Source organism: Mya arenaria, chromosome 10, assembly GCF_026914265.1.
Source record: "Mya arenaria isolate MELC-2E11 chromosome 10, ASM2691426v1".
Taxonomy (NCBI): domain Eukaryota; kingdom Metazoa; phylum Mollusca; class Bivalvia; order Myida; family Myidae; genus Mya; species Mya arenaria.
Window position 1 is genome coordinate 9,108,119 of NC_069131.1, and position 23,632 is coordinate 9,131,750.

The 23,632-nt window shown below is 37.4% G+C and overlaps 2 protein-coding genes across 2 annotated transcripts in view; both read right to left on the bottom strand.

The window, feature by feature from the left end:
- Window positions 1-1,748: 1,748 nt before the first annotated feature.
- LOC128204298 (C-type lectin domain family 10 member A-like) lies at window positions 1,749-7,186 on the bottom strand. Its single transcript, XM_052905708.1, has 7 exons — window positions 7,138-7,186; window positions 6,271-6,480; window positions 5,396-5,475; window positions 4,995-5,088; window positions 4,443-4,574; window positions 2,157-2,259; window positions 1,749-1,767 (listed from the first exon to the last, which is right to left on the bottom strand). The coding sequence occupies exons 1-7, from the start codon at window positions 7,184-7,186 to the stop codon at window positions 1,749-1,751; spliced, it is 687 nt and encodes a 228-aa protein (XP_052761668.1).
- A 4,631-nt stretch (window positions 7,187-11,817) lies between these two features.
- Window positions 11,818-23,632, bottom strand: part of LOC128207006 (uncharacterized) — a gene marked incomplete in the record, with an annotated part of 33,529 nt that continues 21,714 nt past the window's right edge. Inside the window, 7 exon segments of the mRNA XM_052909790.1 lie at window positions 11,818-12,012; window positions 12,614-12,751; window positions 15,966-16,059; window positions 18,155-18,234; window positions 18,733-18,984; window positions 21,462-21,552; window positions 23,273-23,323. Of these exon segments, the coding sequence (XP_052765750.1) occupies window positions 11,903-12,012; window positions 12,614-12,751; window positions 15,966-16,059; window positions 18,155-18,234; window positions 18,733-18,984; window positions 21,462-21,552; window positions 23,273-23,323 (816 nt within the window).

Genomic DNA, 23,632 nt, shown 5'->3' on the forward strand with positions numbered 1-23,632 from the left:
GCGCACGCACAGATAAATATGTAAAACACATTTGTTGTTTAATAAGAAAATGCAATTGAAATTTAAATTAATCAGAACGGTTTTTTTACTCTTGACTTTAAACTTATCATTAAACATCCAACTGAACTCAGTGCAAGTTACGGTTATATATTCACTGGGCCCCGTACATTTCTTTTGCGTACGGTGAACAACTTTTTAAGGAAATCAGTGGTATCGAATGTGTCTGTGCCATCATGATAAGTGGTCACTTAGTCCATGTGACCCTCACGGCAACCTTTCAAGGTTTCTTTGCTCTAATCGCGAGGCGCCATTTTTTTAGCCCTAATGGTACCATGATATAATCCTGTCAGTGTGTTCCCCGCACGCCGTCCCTGTAGCGCCGTCCCTGTAGCGCCGTTTGCCATTTTTACCATTGAACGGTGCCCTCGAAGCACTCGCATGGACGTCTTAACATACTTGAGTGATGAGTTTGGAAATCGTTCGGCTGTCTTACAATTTGCGGGTCCCTATTTTCGGCCCAAACTCGTACACCATATACTTGTTACTCCGCATTAATAGCTACCAATGCGCCTTACTGAAAGAACGCAACGGCGCCCGCAAGATAAATACGATACCTTTGCCGCCGCGGTAAGACTTCGCAGATTTTCCACGAAATACTAAATCGTACGGGCGCCATATCGCGAATTGTTCAATATATGACCTGGGTTGAATCAAAACAACAAAGAAGAGGTTCAGACCAAATTATATTTGAATCTGACTGACATAGACACAGTTATTTCGCCCTACATATAACTTTACTGTTTACATTAATGGTCATTATACAACTATGGTGGTATTTAATATTCAACTGAAGTCAACGTTACGGTCATACATCATTGACTTCATTCACTATAATGATTCAATTAAGAACAATATTGAATACCAGCCCAGAACTATCCAACATTTCAACCAACTAGGCCTTAAATGGCTACAAGTTAATCACCTGTAACAACGACTACATTCCCCCAAAGCAGATGTGTTCACCAAGACACAAACACCCAGACTAAGGAAGAACTGATTTAAAACACCGTGCTTTGCCTTCCAATGCAAACAGCTCCAGAACCAGGCTTGTGGTATCGTTGTCCTACCCAAATGGGAGGCATATAAAGTTGATATCCGTGCGCTTGTATTTCCGTATGTACGTCCCGAAACTTTTTGTGTCAAGACATTTGACATCATTTGAAGAATTTTCTGGCCATGTATGAACAGACTGCATCTGCAGATTGTCTAATAAACTTTGGACCTTTTTATCAACATAAACACCCTTTGCCCCTTTCTCATTATGGTGTAAAGTAAAAATAAAGTAAAAAGTGAAATAGATTTTTGTCAGTTTCCATTACGTATTTGTGTTACTTGGACAAACTTCAAGTTTATGCAAAATCAACACCAACAATGCTGGCCTTCCTCTCGCAAAAATGGATAAGTATAAAGCTTATGTAAAACATTCAATCTTAGACACACTATATTGCATAAGTTTCAATAAAAATAGCCAGCCGAAAATCTGCATATATTGTTTACTTGTGACTAAGCTATACTAAAGTTTCATAAGAAAACGTAGTTTACACTGCCAGAATGAAAAGAGACTGAAAACACAACACTGGAAAATAAATATAATTATGGTTAAATGGTTTATTAAAATCGACTCCATAGCCATGGAAGCATTCTCTCCCTTTCATTGGCAATGGTTCTCTCTCTCTCTCTGTCCTTGGTTAGGGCAGAGATGGATTTCTGAAATGAAAATATGTGCCGTAGTTTAACGGTATAATATGCATTGAGAAAACACACTTCGCTAACCTCATATCATTTGGTAGTTGAACTATTATCACATGTTAGGGATAGGTAGAGATGTGTTTACAAGATAAGCGTGTTAACACCAGGGGCGTCGTTCAGAGAAAAACACATTTAAGTATTTAGACATAAACACGATAATTATTAAGTGCTCGCTGACGTCACGATTTTCCCATAATTCTTAGGTAATAGCTGGCGCTGTTTTTTAGCGCCAATTTCATTGTTTAGCGCGCCGCCAGCTGAGCGGTTAATGTTTATAGTTTAAATTTAACAATGCATCGCTTGTAGATAAATTTTCATCATGATACACATTCATATCAAGAACTCACCTCATTTCACAGATGGTCTCAGCCATTTCGTAGGGGGAACATCCTTCGTCCCGCCACTTGAATCCCACATAGGGCGACATCACGGCGCAGTTTGCTATGTTGTCTGAAGAAACAACGGTATTAAATTGTTACCAGCATCACAGCACCGTTCCACGGGTTGGGTGTATGATGAAGGTCAATGGTTTGAACTAACAAAGGGCGACATAACGGCACAATTTGCCGCTAGTAAAAAAGCAGATATAGATCACACGTTTTCATAGAACTTCTACTTAACTATATCAACAGATTTTGTCTGTTTAAACAAAAGCAAATACACAATGTTAAAGTACCTATAGCCAGAACTTTTGTAAAAAGGGTTTAACTTTTATTTTATGTTATTTATTTTTTAAATCAGGTAAACGCAAACGTTGTTAATTATTGTTGTTGTTTTTTCTTTTGTAAGTTTCGAATTCACAATTGCATCTTGAAAGCAGTAAAATGTTCACAAATAATGCTTCACAAACGTCTCAGTGATGTGCTTATTTTACACGAGAGAATCATGACTGTCCAAAATCTACTGCTGTCCGAGATCTACACCCCGCCAGGTAACGCAGTGTGCTTGAGTCTTAATTAATTATGTAAAGTTCTTGCTAACATATGATCTGCTTTCACTTAATATAGGTTAGTTCAAACTGAACAAGAACGAACTGTATTTATATAGTATTTAGTATCGAAATACTTTCATAACTTTCATTCGTAGCCTTAGGTTTCATTAGCTTAGGACATTAAACAAGACGTGAACGATCTGTTTTATCTCGTTGCTAATTGAAATGGAGTTGGCATGTATTTTGTTTGCGACCTATTTTGTGGTATTTGTAGTATCTTAAATAAATCACTTCACGGGCAATGATTTTGAATTCATGTTAACAAATTAAATTGTCGATAAAGTTCTTCTTCAAGGCAAGTTTTTATTAACTCTAGTATTAAATTATCTTCTAATGAAACGCATATTGATATAAGGAGAGCATGTACGGAATATAAGGTTAACAACGAAATGGGAACAAGAGCGCCGTGAAGCGAAGATCAACGCTCATCTGTTGATAACGTTTTTCATGCAACAGAGTGCATATTTAACTTGACAATTAAAATCATTTGTTCATACAAATGCATTATTGCGTATAACTCATTTGACTAAAATGACAACAAAAGTGATTATAATTAAGATACAGATAAAAAATTATTATCGATGTTTTGGCGCAAGTTTAACTGGGAATTATGTGGCCAGGTAGCTAGTAATTCAGTAAAATATATAATATTTAAAAAGGCTAATATTGTTGTTTTTGTATTAAATCATATGCTTGCTTTTGTTTTTTATGTTTTAAGTCAAATGAGCAATAATGCTAAAAAATAACGTTTGGCATCAACCTGTATTTTGCGCCTTCAAAGCCTGAGTTATCGGCTTTTTACCTATATTTTGCGCCTTCAAAGTCTGAGTTATCGGCTTTTTACCTATATTTTGCGCCTTCAAAGCCAGAGTTTTCGGCTATTTACATATATTTTGCGCCTTCAAAGCCAGAGTTATCGCCTTTTTACCTATATTTTGCGCCTTCAAAGCCCGAGTTATCGGCTTTTTACCTATATTTTGCGCCTTCAAAGCCTGAGTTATCGGCTTTTTACCTATATGTGTTTTATCCGTCAACATTGGTACCAGATTTCGTTTAATTACTCTCAAAAGTTATAATCATGGTTTTATACATTTGCATGTCGACCACGACGTTGATTACATCAATTACACTTTCAACGATTACACTTTCATCGATGACACTTTCCCATCTGTTTTTAATTATAATTTCTTACAATTTTTCTCAGATATAATATATTATTTTGATACCTATTATAGCAGAAGGAACGAAAATGAAATAATCAAAACGAAAGAAAACCTGATATTGACTAGCTACAGCACATATAGCATATAAAACCCACAATTGACCAAATATTGATATTGGAGGGCAAGTAATTATTCAAATTATTTAATAGTTATATTTGTTCGAACTTTACTTTAGAGGCATGAAGCTATAACAAAACAAAGTTTACGGTCAATATTTATAAAACTGAGTATTTTTATTTTAATAATAAAAATGGAATAGAAGCAGGATCGGTTGTTAAGAAAGTGAGACATATAAAAACATATGTTTCGATTACTTACAAGCTAAATGTGATTAGTTCTGACTAGACAATTACGCAACACCCACCGAAAAGAATCCGAATGAAATAAAATAATGGAGTGATCAGACGTCAGGTTATTACCGTCTCCATCTAACGTATGTTTGCCGTCCGGTTCATGCGGCGCCCATTCGGCGAACGTTGACGTTACGTTAGTTCCGGTGTAATACCAAACTCCTCCGGATACGTTGATACCAAGCCAATACTGGACCCAGCCTGGAGGGAAGAGAAAGGAATATATAAACCCATTTTTATCAGTGTTTTTATGGCTTTATAATTATTTATATTTGAGTACGTTTAAAGTTAAAATAGTATTAAGTGCCTTTGGAAAAAAATATACTACATTGTATACGATATTCCCTTTAATTGATGTATATGTTATAGTTTTATTTTAATCGTTTTTTAGAAACATGAGAGTAAGCACAGCAAGAGAAGCCTCCTCTGCACAATATGCTATTTTAACTCGAACATTTGAACGCTTAAAACAGCTAAATATCGTCTCGTTTAAAGGTGAGATAATCATGTCGATAAAGCAATGGTAACTACAGGGATAGGCCCACAAGCCTTAAGGTTATCCAATCTCTAGTTTAAGGCACAGGAATCAAGGCCAAACATTGCGAATAAAACATTAATGACCTTTGTTTAAAAGCTTGATTTTGTTTGTCAGGAACATATTTTCACCGGCGGTGTCAACACGAACTAAATACGCCCGCTGGTGTGCGCAGAACGCCTGAAATAAAAGGGAAAGCTATTCGTATGTGTAACGTTTATACTTGTTAAGATTTAAGGTACGCCTCGAAAACAGCCCTAAATATAACACTCCATTAATTCTTGTAATAGCACTTTTTCATGAAAATAATCATGCACACAGCAATAGAATACCTTTCAAGGATAACTCGTTAAATTTTGTTTCAAAAACAGTAAACAATATAGTTTCGCGAAAACAATCTGCAGATGTTTTTTCCAACCCGGAAAATAAATATCATATGTCAGCGAAGTACGTAAAATGTGATGAATACATTAAATGCAATACATACCTTTGCACTATCAAAACTCATTTCCCTATGCGAGAAGATGTAGCACGATGTTTGGTACGATTCTAGTCTGTCCCCGCAACCTGCATGTTCAGTACATACTCTCTTACATTGAAAAGTAATTGAATGGGGGACCATGGACATTTACCGTCATCATGTGAGTTATATTTGATATGTTTCATTGAGGAACTAGCGTTTAAAAATTGGTAGGTTATTAACAATTGCAAATCTTTAATGCAAAATTTGTTTACTATGAGGTCCTAGGATACTCAAATTTTGAAAAACCAGTTTACTATTTTTGTGTCACTGTTTATCTTTACTGTAGTTTAGGTCTGATACAAGTCAAGAAACGCGAGACAATAGATATTGGAAGAAATATTATAATTGTTTTACTTAGATGCAATGCAGCCGTTGTAGAAGTAGAAGCAACAGAAGGAACATAAGAAGAAGTAGCGGCAGAAATATTGGTAATAGAAGCGGAAGAAGCAGTGGTCGAAGTAGCGTTAGATGTAGCGGTAGGAACAGCGGTTGAAGCAGTGGTTGTAGAAGAAGCGGTAGGAGCAGCCGTATGAGCAGCCGTAGAGGTAGCGACAGGAGCAGCAGTAGAAGCAGCCATAGAACCAGTGGTAGGAACAGCCGTAGAAGCAGTGGTTGAAACAGCGGTAGAAGCCGTCGTAGAAGTAGCGGGAGGAGCAGGGGCGGCAGCAGTGGTTGAAACGGTTGTAGAGGAAGCTTTAGGGGCAGTGGGAGAAGCAGCCGTAGAAGCAGTGATAGAAGCAGCTGTAAAGAAATTATAGAAGCAATGGTAGGATCAGCGAAATCAGCAGATATAGTAGCAGCAGCGGACGCAGCGTTGGAATTAGTAGTACCATCATTACCTGAGGTAGTAGGTACATCAGTGGACAGTGTCGTAGACGGCTTTGTTGGTATTTTTATGTTTGGCGTAGTTGCCGTTACTTGCGATGATGTATCTTTTGTTGGGGAAGGATGCGGTGTTTGTATGGGAGCGCTTGTGACAGTTAAGGATGTCTGGTTACAACCGACGTTACATAAATCTTGGTCGCAGCACTGGACAAGACAATGTCCCTCTGAAGCATACAAAAGTGTCGATTTGAACAAGTTCCAGCAACTGATGTCATATGTTTTAAGAAAGCTGGAAGCAAGGCTAAAATACATATACAACATTCACAAGAAAACTTCTCCGTCGTCCCCCTTTCCTAATGTTTCTAGTACTTACTACTATCATTGATGGTAGCTTAGTTATTGTTCATTACAATATGCAGAGTTTTTTCAGTAAGAAAACATTTTGAATGCTGATATAACCTAACTTTGACACTCTAGCTATCATAAAAACATGGTTGACACCTTATATTGATTCATCCTAGTTGGTATTTCCTACTGTTCACTGTTTACAGAATAGACACCTCATCCATATTAACTTATTAATGAATTACTTATTGGTCTATTGTTTTATGCTTTTATCGCCTTGTAAATGACAAAATACCACATAGACCATTCGTATTGCAGTGAGCATACCATCCGCTTTAGAGTGTACAGGCATTAATCAACATGAAAGGTAGGACCCTAGCCGTAGTGAGCCCATCTAGCGAGAGAAATCATTGCCAGTCACCTTCTACTGTATTTTAACCCGATTCGTGTGTGTGTTTAACTGAATCGATCTTAAATCAGAAGTCAAATCTTTTGAACGAATACTGATTTTAGATGTAATGTGTATTGGAACGTACGGATGTATAAGGTAGACATCAGACGTTTCCGTCCAATAAAGGCCGTCATCGTTCTCGTTTGGTAAGTGTCCATACATGTCTGAAAAGTACTTGTGTAAAAGCATACGAACGGTTCATAACTCTGTTATTTTATTTTCATAGCTATAAAATTATCAAAACAATTTATTCACTTCATTCCTAGGGATTGAAATTACACTGTAGACCACTATCAGGCATAGCTTTAAAAAATATTTAATACCTCTAAAGTGCATACATTTTACCACATGAGATGATTATTCTGTTCTTTGTTTCAATCTATCACTGTGAATGTGAATTTGAAGAAGAAGAAAAAGACTTTATCATGCAAACAAATCTGACAAGATCCATATCATAGAAGAATTAACAACAAGTATAATAATATACTGGTACAGCAAGATGTCATCTGGAATAGTAAGTTAACATAATAACTTCAAATATCAATATGAGATTTATATACTTGAAGGGAAAATTTCATGTCGGGAGAGACAACATGTATTTGATTCAGTTCATATATGTAAAAGCACGTCAGTCATATACTAAATGACGTCTTATTTCAAAAGCCTTAAAAGTAAATATGTCGAGTTGAATCCCTTGCGTATATTGAATGTTTTGATAAAATTTGCTGGACTTGTATTGGGCGTTTAAAATATGACCAGGTTCTCGACTTATTCTAGTAGACTAATCCGGCGAAAGTGTTGAAATCCCTAGACTCAGGTCTACGATGAGCACTTTATGGCCTTAGTGTACTCGTACTGAAGGATCGCACGGAACAAACACGCGGTCCTTTATTTTACCAGGATCGGCAGAAACCATTTATTTGAAGAAATACTTAATATGTTGCATATTAACTACGGCCTTCCAGCTACACACGACCTTCCGCAATATGGCTTTCAGGATAGGCCGCTAATTAATGCCATTTTATAACAGTCATGTCCTTGTATTGTATTAAATGATACGATACATTTTCATATCTCGCAAATTGAAAGGAAGAGAAATGATTAACAACGACTATTGTAAAGGCAAGTAAACAACATACATGGTGGAGTATACATTTAGTCTCGTAGTAGACCTCAGATGTCAGATGACTTTGCATTTTCTGCAGCATGCATACCTGAAATACAAGAATACAAGGCAATATGCAGCTGACTGCTCAATCCTTGCTTATGATTAACAAATGCAAAGATATGTCTGCGTCTGAGTCTCAAATTCGGGCTCAAGACGTCAGTGGATACGGGCCCAGGCCTTCAACATCTATACATACTAAATCTGTAGTTTACATTGATTACGTGAAGGACAAGTATTACGACATATATTTCGATTGCATTACACTCATATTTAACACATGTTGAAATGAACAATATGATCACGTGTTATCACCTCTCCTGGTTGACATGTGGTCGTCTGGTTGCACGTGTCTTCCCCTGAACTGCGATTACAACTATAGCATTCAAGGCCACGGACACCTAAGACATAAGAATAAATGTACTCTTTAAAATTTTGACAAAAAAATCAATATAGGAGTTGTTTATTATTGTTAATATTTTGTACTATTTTTGTATATTTTTTTTCTAAAATAACATGTCGGTTATGAGTTAATAAGGAATTCAAAATAATGTGAGGATTGTATATAAAATATTTTAGTATGACCAAGTCGAGTAATCAAAATATACTTATTTGTACTTCAAGGAAAGTAGAAGAGAGTCAAATGTTGTTGTTTTCGGTAGACATTAAATGGACTCGTTCACAGGTTTTCTGGTGGTAACCTTTCTGTTTTAATGTTGTTCAAATCTCACTTATTTTCATGAACGAACACACACCACACAACAAGTGGTAGGTACACATTTGATCAGGTTTATGTTTAAATCAAAGCTTTATTAAATACTTATAATAAGAGCATTTCTGACGCAGTTGGGTTAACAAACTATTTTCTGTTCTGTTTTAACAATTGATACACAAGATCTCTTATCTTAACCGTTAATTGTGTTTGTTATCATTGTTACAAGCATTGCAAAACATAATGTTACTTGCAATCACCTTTATGCGATTTCTAACCCTAAACAATATTGCACAAGTACCTTTAAGGAATGGCGACCAGCAGCCAATCGAATATAACTTGAAAACTCTTTTGTTTGGTCAAAATAAACGATAACATTGATTGATAAGTCAAAATTTATCCAATATTTTATATTTACCAAAACAATCACTTAATGTTGCACAATAACCAATAACTGCATGAGGGAAACTGTTTCAACGTTATCTTCATTTAGCTGCTGTTGTTATCACAAAGCCACAAACTAAACGAAAGTGTGACAAAAGTTATTTCAGACATGAATAAAGGGTGCAACACCGACATTTTATGGCTTAAGTGCTATTCTTTTTTTCAATAATCGTCGTTGTTACTTATCTCATTTTTCGTTTGTATTGTTCAAAAACAAATTTAAAATATACCTTGAAATACCGTTGCCAAAACTACAAACACAAACAAATTAGCGTTTCCAGCTGACATTGATGTCCACAAATATTTAATATCTTATGATAAAGGTCACTTGCCGATGTCGATTATGCATGTATAGTTGTATATGGTCATGAACTCTTATGTTTTCTAGTCCATAAGTAGTTCTCTCCTTATCAGCTAACTCCCGTGTGATGTTAAGGTTGCAGGGCCCCGTTCCAATAAGATATCTTAGTCGTTTACTTATCGCTGCTAAATGATCAAGGGTCATGTTGATCTATTTTAATGTTAGTTATTATGTTGAATGTTTTAACTGAAATAAATTTATGTCATGTTCTGTCACCTTAAAGCTGCACTTTCACAGATTTACCATTTTTACAACTTTTTTTTTGTCTTTGAATGAGCAAAATTTATAGCTAAAAGCGATACTAAAGGTTTAAGAAAAATGCATTTAAAACATTATTTATTGAACTTACGAGGGCTGTCCCATTAAATCATAGACATTCTATAAGGCTATATAAGAATCTTCGATCTAATTTTTGGTCGGCAGTCTTATACGATTAATTTACATGCATAAATTGGCTCGTTCAAAGACAAAAAAAAGTTGTCAAACGTTCAATCTGTGAGAGTGCGACTTTAAGAGTGATCGGGTTCAATGTAAAGTTACAGGCAGCAATCTATCCAATAAATGCCCGTACGATATTTTTTTGGAAACGCAGCTTACGCCAAAAAAAAATGGAGTGACGCAGAGAAAGTTACGATATTAAGCCTTTCGACCTATGTTGAAACCCGGTCCAGATGTATACAACATTTATATTCGTCTTTGATGCCTGCTGACCTCATATTGCTGTGTTATCATTGAAAACGGCCTTATGAGCAGATAAAGAACAAGTGTGTGTAACTTATACTGGAAACATACTTTAGATTGAAATATTGAAAAATATTCCGATTTCTGTGAAATAAAGGCTAAAAATATAACTGTTTATAACTTTATCCATTATGATTTTTTGTGACTTATTTAACATATTAAAAATATGCATTAAATATCCTTTCAAATTATGCCAACATCATGTTGGTTACCGGGCACCAGAATAGTCCAACCAGTGACGCGATAAAGCGATAAACATCTTTGTATGTCGGATACCTTAAATGACCTGATTTACTTATAGAAACTTAATATCTATGTTTAACTATTTCTAGTGACTGTATGGAATCGGTTCAAGATTGACTATCGATAATAGCTTCCACACACGTAACCGATTATCGATAGTGCTGTTGGTTTATGACAATGCCCTATATAATTGTAGTTTTATTATTTTACAATAACAAGTAGTTCATAACTATGGTTATATTATGTGCATGCTTGAATTTATTTTGTGTTGTTTTTATTTTCGACAATTATGTTAACGATAACAAGTGAACACGTCCCAAAGAAAAAATAACACGCCAGTTGAATCGATGATCGATTATAACCCAAAACAATCGATTGTCGCCAATTTCACGCCCAACGAATCAATTTACGATTATATTCGATCATCAGAGCAACATTTACTTTTTCCGTTGTCTATTCTGCATATGCTTAAAACTTAGTTTTGATCGACGAACTATTGCATTACTGCTAAGAATATTATATTCCTTTGTTTGTTTCTTCTTTCCTTGGAGTGTTGGCGCATGGCGACATTACACTAGATTTACAAAATACTCCTGCTGAAACAGATGTGACATGTTCGTTTTGAAAAAAGGTTAAAGTGATACGTTTATTTTACTGAATTAATAATGTCAAAATAATAATTTCATTATTTTAAAAAAGGTTCAAAGCCGTTCATTTTCCTTTAGGAGTGTTTTTGAAGATGGAGATAAAATAAAAGCGATTGCTCCTCAGTTCTCTGACCGATAAAACAGGTTATCTTGAGAATAGTTCGTGTCCATGATTAAAGTTTAAAGTATGCTTACATGCAAAGTGTTTGTATAGATTTCACAAACATAGCCGAACTAATATACAGGCTATTGGTGCACAAAGTGTCTTCTAACATTCACAGACGTATTATTCTTGCCATACGTGTCATTCATCTGACGTCTGACATCGTGAAGACATTGGATTTGTGCGCATTTTGTTAACATCAAACGTGAAGACATTTCTGAATGCCGTTCTGGTTCCTTTATAGAATATATTTCTCAAGTGGGACCAGATAACATATTTCCTTACGGGCTTTTTCAGAATATTTAGACATATTTATTTGCTCTTTATCAAATAATTTCATGCACCGAATACATAATGAATCAACCGTGTACAATTCAATGCCTCTTTTCACAAATGGGCTCGGCCATTTCATAGGGGGAGCAGCCTTCATCCATCCATTGATATTTCACATACGGCGACATAATGGCACAGTCCGCTGTAAAATCTATAAATAAACGAAAAGTACATTACTGTTACCATTGACTCACATTCGAACCAAAATGCACGTGTCTGTTCTGTTCACGTTTGGAAATCATACAAATATTCGAGACAGTATTCACAAATATCTTAGAGAGAAATTTCAAATTAGTAAAATATCCATTTATTTACCAAGTTTTTTCAAGGGCACCTTGACCTTTATAAAATTGTATGCATATATTAAACATGACATTTTTCTTGCTTATATGTTTGATTAAAATATGTTTTTGTATTCTTTTGAGTCATCTTAGAAAACGGTTAATTTGGCACTTACTCAAGAACTTTTGTTGCCAAAATGTGTTTATCAAAACAATCTATGACAAAATGTTTTTTTTTACAAAGAATAAAAACCTACAAGTGTTTTTGTTCATACATGTACTCGTACAAAGCTTTTTTATGTGGTTGTTTGAGGTTAGATTGGGGCTGATATTTGACTTTAATATGGTTTGTTATATTTGAACCTGAAATATCAGTTACATCATTCACTATTCGCCTTTGAATTGTGGCAAACGAAATAGCGTCAACAACATATATAACTTAGTATACTCGAATACAGTATGTGAACGCACCATCCCCATCCAGGGTATGTTGTCCGTTGGGCTCATTGGGAGCCCAGTTCGTGAAAGAAGCCGTCATGTTAGTCCCTACATATTGCCACACCCCTTCATTCAGCTTGTCGTCGATACCAAGCCAAAACATCAGATAGCCTGAAACAATGACAGAGCTGTTATGAAGGAAGATATAATGTAAAATTGCAGAGCTGTCACAAAGACGTCTTATAGGGTAGATCATTGAGGTAGAGTACTTCAAATCCTCCAAAATGAGCAGTTAATCATTTATTAATATATATCGGAATTCTAGGTGCCAGTGTAAAAAAAACTGTAAGAGTGTGCGTCATACCAAATGTCTGTAAGAGTCAGCATACTATCAAATGTCTCTAAGAGTCTGCGTACTTCCAAATGTCGGTAAGAGTTTGCGTACTATCAAATGTCTGTATGAGTCTACGTACTACCAAATGACTGTAAGTGTCAGCGTACTATCGAATGTCTCTAAGTGTCAGCGTACTACCAAATGTATGTAAGTGTCTGCGTACTTTCAAATGTCTTTAAGTGTCTGCGTACTATCAAATATCTGTAAGTGTCAGCGTACTATCAAATGTCTGTAAGTATCAGCGTACTACCAAATGACTATAAGTGTCAGCGTACTACCAAATGTCTGTAAGTGTCAGCGTACTACCAAATGTCTGTAAGTGTCTGTGTACTATCAACTGTCTGTATGAGTCTGCGTACTACCAAATGACTGTTAGTGCCAGCGTACTATCAAATGTCTATAAGTGTCTGTGAACTATCAAATATCTGTAAGTGTCTACCAAATGTCTGTAAGTGTCTGCGTACTATCAAATATCTGTAAGTGTCAGCGTACTATCAAATGTCTGTAAGTGTCAGCGTACTACCAAATGTCTGTAAGTGTTTGTGTACTATCAACTGTCTGTATGAGTCTGCGTACTACCAAATGACTGTTAGTGTCAAATATCAAATACCTGTAAGTGTCAGCGTACTACCATATGTCTGTAAGTGTCTGCGTACTATCAAATATCTCTAAGTGTCTGTGAACTATCAAATATCTGTAAGTGTCTGCGTACTACCAAATGTCTGTAAGTGTCTGCGTACTATCAACTGTCTGTATGAGTCAAATGTCTCTAAGTGTCTGTGAACTATCAAATATCTGTAAGTGTCAGCGTACTAACAAATGTCTGTAAGTGTCTGTGACTATCAACTGTCTGTATGAGTCTGCGTACTACCAAATGACTGTAAGTGTCAGCCTACTATCAAATGTCTCTAAGTGTCTGTGAACTAACAAATATCTGTAAGTTTCAGCGTAATACCAAATGTCTGTAAGTGTCTGCGTACTATCAACTGTCTGTAAGAGTCTGCGAACTACCAAATGTCTCTAGGAGTCTGCGTAATACTAAATATCTGTAAGCGTCTGTGTACTATCAAATGTCTGTAAGAGTCTGCGTACCACCAAATGTCTGTAAGAGTCAGCGTGCTACCCAAAGTCTGCAAGAGTCTGCGTACTACCGAATGTCTGTAAGTGTTTGCGTACCACTAAAGGTCTGTAAGAGTCAGCGTGCTACCCAATGTCTGTAAGAGTCTGCGTACTACCCAATGTCTGTAAGAGTCTGCGCACTACCGAATGTCTGTAGGTGTTTGCGTACCACTAAAGGTCTGTAAGAGTCTGCGTGCTACCGAATGTCTGTGAAAGTCAGCGTACTACCCAATGTCTGTAAGAGTCTGCGTGCTACCGAATGTCTGTAAGTGTTTGCGTACCACTAAAGGTCTGTAAGAGTCTGCGTGCTACCGAATGTCTGTAAGATTCTGCGTACTTCCCTATGTCTGTAAGAGTCAGCGTACTACCCAATGTCTGTACGAGTCAGCGTACTACCCAATGTCTGTAAGAGTCTGCGTACTACCCAATGTCTGTAAGAGTCTGCGTGCTACCGAATGTCTGTAGGTGTTTGCGTACCACTAAAGGTCTGTAAGAGTCTGCGTGCTACCGAATGTCTGTGAAAGTCAGCGTACTACCCAATGTCTGTAAGAGTCAGCGTACTACCCAATGTCTGTAAGAGTCTGCGCACTACCGAATGTCTGTAGGTGTTTGCGTACCACTAAAGGTCTGTAAGAGTCTGCGTGCTACCAAATGTCTGTAAAATTCTGCGTATTACCCAATGTCTGTAAGATTCTGCGTACCACCAAATGTCTGTAAAAGTCAGCGTACTACCCAATGTCTGAAAGATTCTGCGTATTACCCGATGTCTGTAAGATTCTGCGTACCACCCAATGTCTGTGAGAGTCTGCGTACTACCCAATGTCTGAAAGATTCTGCGTATTACCCGATGTCTGTAAGATTCTGCGTACCACCCAATGTCTGTGAGAGTCTGCGTACTACCCAATGTATGTAAGAGTCTGCGTATTACCAAATGTCTGTGAAAGTCTGCGTACTACCAAATGTCTGTAAGAGTCAGCGTACTACCCAATGTCTGTAAGAGTCTGCGTACTACCAAATGTCTGTAAGAGTCTGCGTATTACTAAATGTCTGTAAGAGTCAGCGTACTATCCAATGTCTGTAAGAGTCTGCGTACTTCTCAATGTCTTTAAGGCTCTGCGTACTACCAAACGTCTGTACGAGTCAGCGTACTTCCCAATGTCTGTAAGAGTCTGCGTACCACCAAATGTCTTTAAGGCTCTGCGTACTACCAAACGTCTGTACGAGTCAGCGTACTTCCCAATGTCTGTAAGAGGCTGCGTACTAACAAATGTCTGTAAGAGTCAGCGTACTTTCCAATGTCTGTAAGAGTCTGCGTACTACCAAATGTCTGTAAGAGTTAGCGTACTTCCCAATGTCTGTAAGGGTCTGCATACTTCCCAATGTCTGTAAGAGTCAGCGTACTGCCAAATCTCTGTAAGTGTCTGTCTACTACCCAATGTCTGTAAGAGTCAGCGTACTACCCAATGTCTGTAAGAGTCTGCGTACTACCCAATGTCTGTAAGAGTCAGCGTACTACCCAATGTCTGTAAGAGTCAGCGTACTACCAAATGTCTGTAAGAGTCAGCGTACTACCCAATGTCTGTAAGAGTCAGCGTACTACCCAATGTCTGTAAGAGTCTGCGTACTACCCAATGTCTGTAAGAGTCTGCGAACTGCCGAATGTTTTCTGGTTTAAAGCCACCTTCTGAATATATTTTATAAAACCAATTAACATGGAGCACCGATAAGAAACTATCATTTCGTTGTCAAATGTTTGATCATGCTGAAATGACAAACATCAATTAAAATCATTTAAATTGCTGTCCTTTATAAATTAAACTAAGATCTTACGTTCGTTACCTTTGATATATTTTCCTCAGTGTAACAAATTACCTCTTCGAAGTTCTCTTATTTTATTTGCAAGGAAGTCGTTTTCCTCCCTGGTCTCCACCCGAACCATGTACGCGTTTTGTTTCTCACAGTATGTCTGAAACAAGTGTAAAGTATGGTACTCAGTAGTTTGAACCGCTTATGTTATCCTGTAACGCAGACCGTTCGAAGACGGTTACCCCAATGTTGGGACAAAATTGAGGTATGGTACTCAGTAGTTGAACTCCTTCTGAACTCCTATATCTCTGACTGTTCCAAGGCAGTTACTCCAATGTTGGGACTAAATTGAGGTATGGTACTCAGTAGTTAAACTCCTTATGAACTCCTATATCTCTGACTGTTCCAAGGCGGTTACCACAATGTTGGGACAAAATTAAGGTATGGTACACAGTAGTTGAACTCCTTCATAACTCCTATATCTCTGACTGTTCCAAGGCGGTTACCCCAATGTTGGGACAAAATTGAGGTATGGTACTCAGTAGTTGAACTCCTTTTGAACTCCTATATCTCTGACTGTTCCAAGGCGGTTACTCCAATGTTGGGACAAAATTGAGGTATGGTACTCAGTAATTGAACTCCTTATGAACTCCTATATCTCTGACTGTTCCAAGGCGGTTACCCCAATGTTTGGACAAACTTGAGGTATGGTACTCAGTGGTTGAACTCCTTCATAACTCCTATATCTCTGACTGTTCCAAGGCGGTTACCCCAATTTTGGGACAAAATTGAGGTTTGGTACTCAGTGGTTGAACTCCTTATGAACTCCTATATCTCTGACTGTTCCAAGGCGGTTACCCCAATGTTGGGACAAAATTGAGGTATGGTACTAAGTAGTTAAACCCCCAATGTACTCATGCATAACTGACCATTCCAAAGCGGTGACCCCAATGTTGAGACAAGGGTGAGGTATGGTACTCGGTAGTTTGAACTCTTTTTGAACTCATGTATCATTGACTGTTCCAAGGCGGTACCCCCAATGTTGGGACAAGTGTGAAGAATGATACACGTTTGTTTGAACCCACAATAAACTCTTGTATCGCTGACCGTACAAAGGCGTGCCACAATGTTAAGACAAGTGTGAGGTATGGTACACGGTAGTTTGAACCTCCTTATGTACTCCTGTATCTCCGACCGTACTTACACAGTAACCCCAATTTTTGGGCAAGTGTGGGGTATGGTACTAGGTAGTTTGAACCCCCAAATGAACTCCTGTATCGCTGACCGTACTTACACGGTAATCCCCAATATTTGGGCAAGTGTGAGGTATGTTACTCGGTAGTTTGAACCCCAAATGAACCCCTGTATCTCTGACCGTACTTACACGGTAACCCCCAATATTGGGGCAAGTGTGAGGTATGGTACTCGGTAGTTTGAACCCCCAAATGAACTCCTGTATCGCTGACCGTACTTACACGGTACCGCACAATATTGGGGCAAGTGTGAGGTATGGTACTCTGTAGTTTGAACCCCAAATGAACTCCTGTATCTCTGACCGTACTAACACGGTACCGCCCAATATTGGGGCAAGTGTGGGGTATGGTACTCTGTAGTTTGAACCCCCAAATGAACTCCTGTATCGCTGACCGTACTTACACGGTAACCCCCAATATTGGGGCAAGTTTGAGGTATGGTACTCGGTAGTTTGAACCCCCAAATGAATCTCTGTATGGCTGACCGTACTAACACGGCACCGCCCAATATTGGGGCAAGTGTGGGGTATGGTACTCGGTAGTTTGAACCCCCAAATGAACTCCTGTATCGCTGACCTTACTAACACGGTACCGCCCAATATTGGGGCAAGTGTGAGGTATGGTACTCTGTAGTTTGAACCCCAAATGAACTCCTGTATCTCTGACCGTACTAACACGTTACCGCCCAATATTGGGGCAAGTGTGGGGTATGGTACTCGGTAGTTTGAACCCCCAAATGAACTCCGGTATCGATGACCGTTACAAGTGCAGTAACCCCAATATTTATCATAATGAATGTGATATCATTCTTCATATAGTATTGTGACACCGAAGGGTCGGTTCTGTGTTTAATTGATCAGTATTGTATAAAACAGTATGCAGTTGAACTCTCAATAAGACGTCTTACCTCAGTGATTTCTATTGTGCATTCATAGAGCACTACGTCGAAATCAAGTTATTGACAGTTTGTCGCTGTGTCAGCACTTGTATTGGATATATTACCTTGGCAGTATCGAAGTCCATTTCTCTGTCAACAAAGGAGTAACACGAGCCCCGGAAGTAGTCTAGGCCATGCTCACAACCTGTTCCACAAAAAACAACATCAAACAAGACTACCATTCGCTGTTGGAATACTATACTTATTGGAATACTTTCAGCTGTTTGAATACTGTTGACTTTCAAAGGCCTTTAGCTGTTAAGATATAATACTTTTAGCCGTTGGAATAGAACACTTTTAGACGATATAATACTTCCAGCAATTTGAATACTTTAAGCTTCTAGGGCGTTTTAAGTTCTTCGAATGCTTTTGGCTTTTAAAATCTTATTGGTACTATGTTAGGTATTCGACGATTACACAGATGTTTTGGGAGCCATTTAGCTACGTTTGGATTTCGCCGTACGATTGGGAGTTACTCGTAGCATTAGAATCTAACCGCAGCATCCGATATTCAACCGTCTTCTTTTGAAACCCATCATACAATGGCATTGTGTATTAATTCAATCCAAACCAATTATAATAAAACCACACATATAGTTTGGCTGTGGTTGATTAACATTTGAAGGCTGTATTGAATTCTTACTTGGTGTTGTCGTAGTTGGCGTTGTAGTCGTCGGAGTGGTTGTTGGCGGCGTAGTGGTAGTAGAAGTTGTTGTTGGTGTAGTTGTTGCTGTAGTTGTTGTTGTTGGAGTTGTTGTTGGAGTAGTTGTTGTTGTTGTTGTAGTTGTAGGCGTCGTTAAGACCGTCGTTGGTGGTGTGGGCAGTGCTTTATCTGTCATGTTACATCCATTGTTGCATAAGTCCTCCCCACAACATTGCAGCAAGCAATGGCCACCTGAAAACAACAAATATGGCATGACAGCGAATATGTCTAGATAATGTGCCTCATTCGGACTGTTTTTATAAGAATGTATATCAGTAAATTTAAATCAGCTAAAATGCATCAAGCGTTTAAAACGGCAAATTATGTTTAAAGTGAGATTTCCTGGAGAGTCCCACTATATAATATTACTAAGAAGCACATTTGCCCATCCATTTTTGAAACTGTTTAAAATTTTACCAGCTTCTTAAACAATTTAATGCGTATATAAATCCGCATCAGTTATCTGTTATAAGATATTTTCTGATGAAGAATGTTGCAGGCCTTCTACAAATCCACTCATATACAAAGACATCATGTTTTGTTGCACTTCTAACATTTAGTTTTTAGTTTGTATGGTTACGTGTTCACGTAAAATTAATTTATTTGAGAGAAACAAAATGGTAGAAACCTTAAACGTTCTGCTGATATCAAAAGCTGGAAAACTGTCAGATTCATAATAAAGCTTATATGATTCTTATAAAAGAATAATTAAATTGTCTAATAAAACGTGAGCGCGCACGGGACTGGGACACAATTTCAAGGACGTCATTTCCGAAATGACGTTACGTTCGCATACAGTTTGGCGCGCTTTTCTGAAAAACTACAATTAACTGTCATTTTATATCCTTATTTATGGATATAATAACCCTCTCGTGAACCCCAAATGTTATTATTTCACTCGTGGCAACGTAAAATAGATTTTAGTGCTCATCCGGTGAAATACATTACGATTTTAGAATTAATTAAACAACTATCCTCTATATCACTAGATGGAAATGAAAAAGGAGACATAAACAATATTCTAATTATAAGCACAATGCAATTTTACCATTTTAAGTTATTTATCGTTTCTATTATACAACTATGTAGCCAAATTTATATATATATATAATAAAGAACTTGTTGTTTTATCAGTTTGGCAAATCACTGGAGAGCCATTTTGTCTTTGGATTGTAATATGAAATAAATGTAAGAACAATACAGATTGGTTTCAAATTAAATGAAATCATGCAGACTTCACTTCAAGGAATGTTTGTTACCCTGGGGTTAATTCATTCTGATACTGAATACAAATTGAAAACATATCAAATCCACAAAGTCTCAAATCAAACCTTCAAATTAGACTTTGTGTCTGTTTTTAGAAATATTTGTATAATATAAATTGAACCCAGGAACTTCTGTGGAAAGTTCTACTTAATATTTTCATATCATATGAATCGTTTATTGTTTATTTGGAGGTGAGTATGAAAAAAAAGTTCAAGTCCGGCGCAGCCAGACAAACCAAATTACTTTAATGTAGACAACCAATTAGAATGATAACGTAAAGTTGGTTTATAGAGAGTTATCAGTGGAACAAAAAAAATCACTGTTTCAAAACAGTCAATTAATATTATATAATAATATTATTGAAATTATAGCCCGCTATCAATTTCAAATCGAACTTCAGCGCGCCCAGGGTATGGCCACAAATTCAACGACGTCATTTTCGAAATGACGTTACGTGGGTATAGAAATTAGTGCGTTTACTAAAAACGTGTAATGAAATGAAACTCAATTCAAATTTAAGGCTTATAAAAGAGAAAAATTGTTTGTTACAGTGTAAGATAGCAATAAATTTCACCACGTGAACACCAAAAAAGAATATTTCTCTATACATTCATCTGTTAATTTAATACTTGGCCATAATCAGTTTTGTGTCCCGGGCCGTTCAACGATTATCATTTTGTGGTACATTCGCACATCATTTCAATATTCGTTTTAAAATAAAAATCGCCATCGCAAAATCATCGGATGCTGCAGTGCGTATGTATACTTAATTTGATTGACCTATGAAATTATGTAAACACTATATTTACAGTTTTAAAGGGCTAATAAAAACATTGCAAATGATCCAGACTCTAGCCCATTAAAATTGCAGGGCGTCGGTGATTTTACCCAATGTATGAAAGTCTTTTCGTGCAATAAAAAATATCACGTGATAACTAAACTTTTGTTACTCTGTCTTACGGAAATATTTGTTAACATAAAAAATTATCAATTTGGTAGTGAGCGGACGCACATGATTGATTATTTTTTAGCATACCTTAAATTATGTGAAAAAGTGACATACAAAAACGCATTTATGTACATTTCACCAAAAAGCGCGTTCGATGATGTTTACTGACGCCATGACGCGCAGTAATTTTTATTCACTGCATACGTCAAGTAGTTCCTACAATCTATCGTCTTTTAAGGGTTATTTTGTTTTGTTTTGAAGCTTTACTTTTGTAAAGTTTATGTAAAGGGAAATTATCTATTAGCATTTGCCAGATAGAAAAAAGGAAATGCCTATCCGGTGTACTAAAATGCTTATCCGGTGTGCTAGAATGCCTATCCGGTGTGCTAGAATCTCCCACGCTTTTTAATAGTTCTAGGCCACTTTCACGTTTTTGATCTTAACCGAAGTATACCTATATAATATGAAGTTCTCTTTCCCACCATATGTCCTGTCGTCCCGGAACCGGAAATGAGGCCTAAAGATTTCATTGCATCGATGCATGTCTGAAATTGATATAACAGCGTTTAGATATCAAATAACGTTCCCTTAAACCTGTTAACCAAAACCATAGGTGAACTTGGCCTTTATGACAACAATTGATCGTTACTATCCTGTTCATATTCCCTCGTAAATGTTTCACTGTTTTCTTCCTTATTTCGTCAAAGAACGTGAAGATTGTTATAACTACAATAGAGTATAAAGTTCATTATTATAGTTGTGTATTTATGAAATTTACACAATAACGAAACAGAGCGAGTAAGCAGATAGATTAAATTACAATGATTACTTTCTTCAACATTTCTATACGAACATTAAGTCACCCACTCTTAAAAGAGTGTATGTCCGCCATTCACACGAAGTTCATCATACTCCAAAAAAGCCGCTGGTCCCGGTACTGGGTAATGGCGTCGCCCCAGTATGCGGGCAGTGATCAGCTTGGCATTTTACTGACATAACGTGGGCCGCCAAAGACACTCACCAAATCTAGTCCTAGAATGGCTTGATATTAAGGACTCTGGGAGCGCGGGGAATGCAGGCCGTGACAACACATTGAAGGTGAATTCACCTGAGTAGCTCATCGTTATCTATGCCAAGTATGGGTCAAGCGTTGTCCTGATAAAACAAAATGATCTCGGCGCAAAGCGTTCAAAGCCGGAAGAGTATGCAGTTCAAAGATCGAGTTTGTATACCACAGCGCTGTAAATGTATATCGACCACTACTAGAGGGGTATTCTGGTACTAAGATATGCCTCCTCACACCATTACTCTAACACCGCCACCAACGTTACAATTGACGTACATAGCCGCCTGCGATTTTCCCTCCTGGTCTCTTATTCACCACTTCCATAACACATCTCAATACAAAAAGTGACTCGTCCGCGAAAACAACACATTGCCGGTCTCACTGAGACGAAGTGCATAACGCGTTACGCGTGTCCGTCGTCGCTCAGTTGTTTACACTTTCCCTCGCTTAACACTATACGGCCGTTAGATGCCCTTAACCAATCTTAATCGAACTGGTGAAGCATGCACGTTTTTTTTACCCCAATTTTCTCACTTGCAAATTATACAACCATGGAAGTAAACCTCTCACGTAAATGTGTCATACGTAATAGACTGTCGTAACTTGACGTTGTCACTCTGTAACGTCTGATCGTCTGATCGCCTCTTTTCACGTACAGTGCATTTACAATTATACATGTTAGTTAGGTTGGTCACGGTATGTTGGATCATCCGAAATGTCGCCCTATTTCACGTGTATTCATCCCGATGGAAGAATTCCTTATTGGCTCTCGGCGTGGCTGAGGCGTTCCTATTATATGTTCATATCAAACCTCGATATGTTATAGGAACGGTCAGGAGTTGTACTACACATACGAATACTCGTACAATTGCTTGATTTACCCTTTTAGAAAGTATTTATACACTCGATGAGCAAGCATAACTTTAATCAAATACTAGTATATAACAAAGAGACGAAAGAACAATATCAATATAATTAACCTTACAATGCAATTTCCACTACTTGGACATTGTACCAAGCATGAGCTTGTGTTTAATGACATCAGATTAAATGCCTTGAGATTTTAAATCCATTTTTTATCTCAAACAATTACATCACAAATTATCGTTATAATTAACGCAAGCGTATAAGAATACATAACGATTGTTTAGGACTTTTTTAATTAGGTCGCTCATAGCAAACACAAATTAAGGACTTACGATTAAAGAAGCACATTTCGTCTCGAACACAGGGCTTCTTCTCCTTGATGACTGCTGAATTTGAAGCATGCACACCTAGAATTAGATAATAACCAACTGATATCGAGCTTAAAAATGCTTAAGTGATCAGCTAAATCAAGCGATGCCACAGACACTAGCCCAATAGCAAAGACTCCGCTTGTTATACGATACCACGGTGGCTTACACAATAGCAATGACTCTGCTTGTTATACGATACCACAGGGACTAACACAATAGCAGTGACTCTGCTTGTTATACGATACCACAGGCACTAACCCAATAGCAGTGACTCTGCTTGTTATACGACACTACAGGCACTAACCCAATAGCAATAACCCT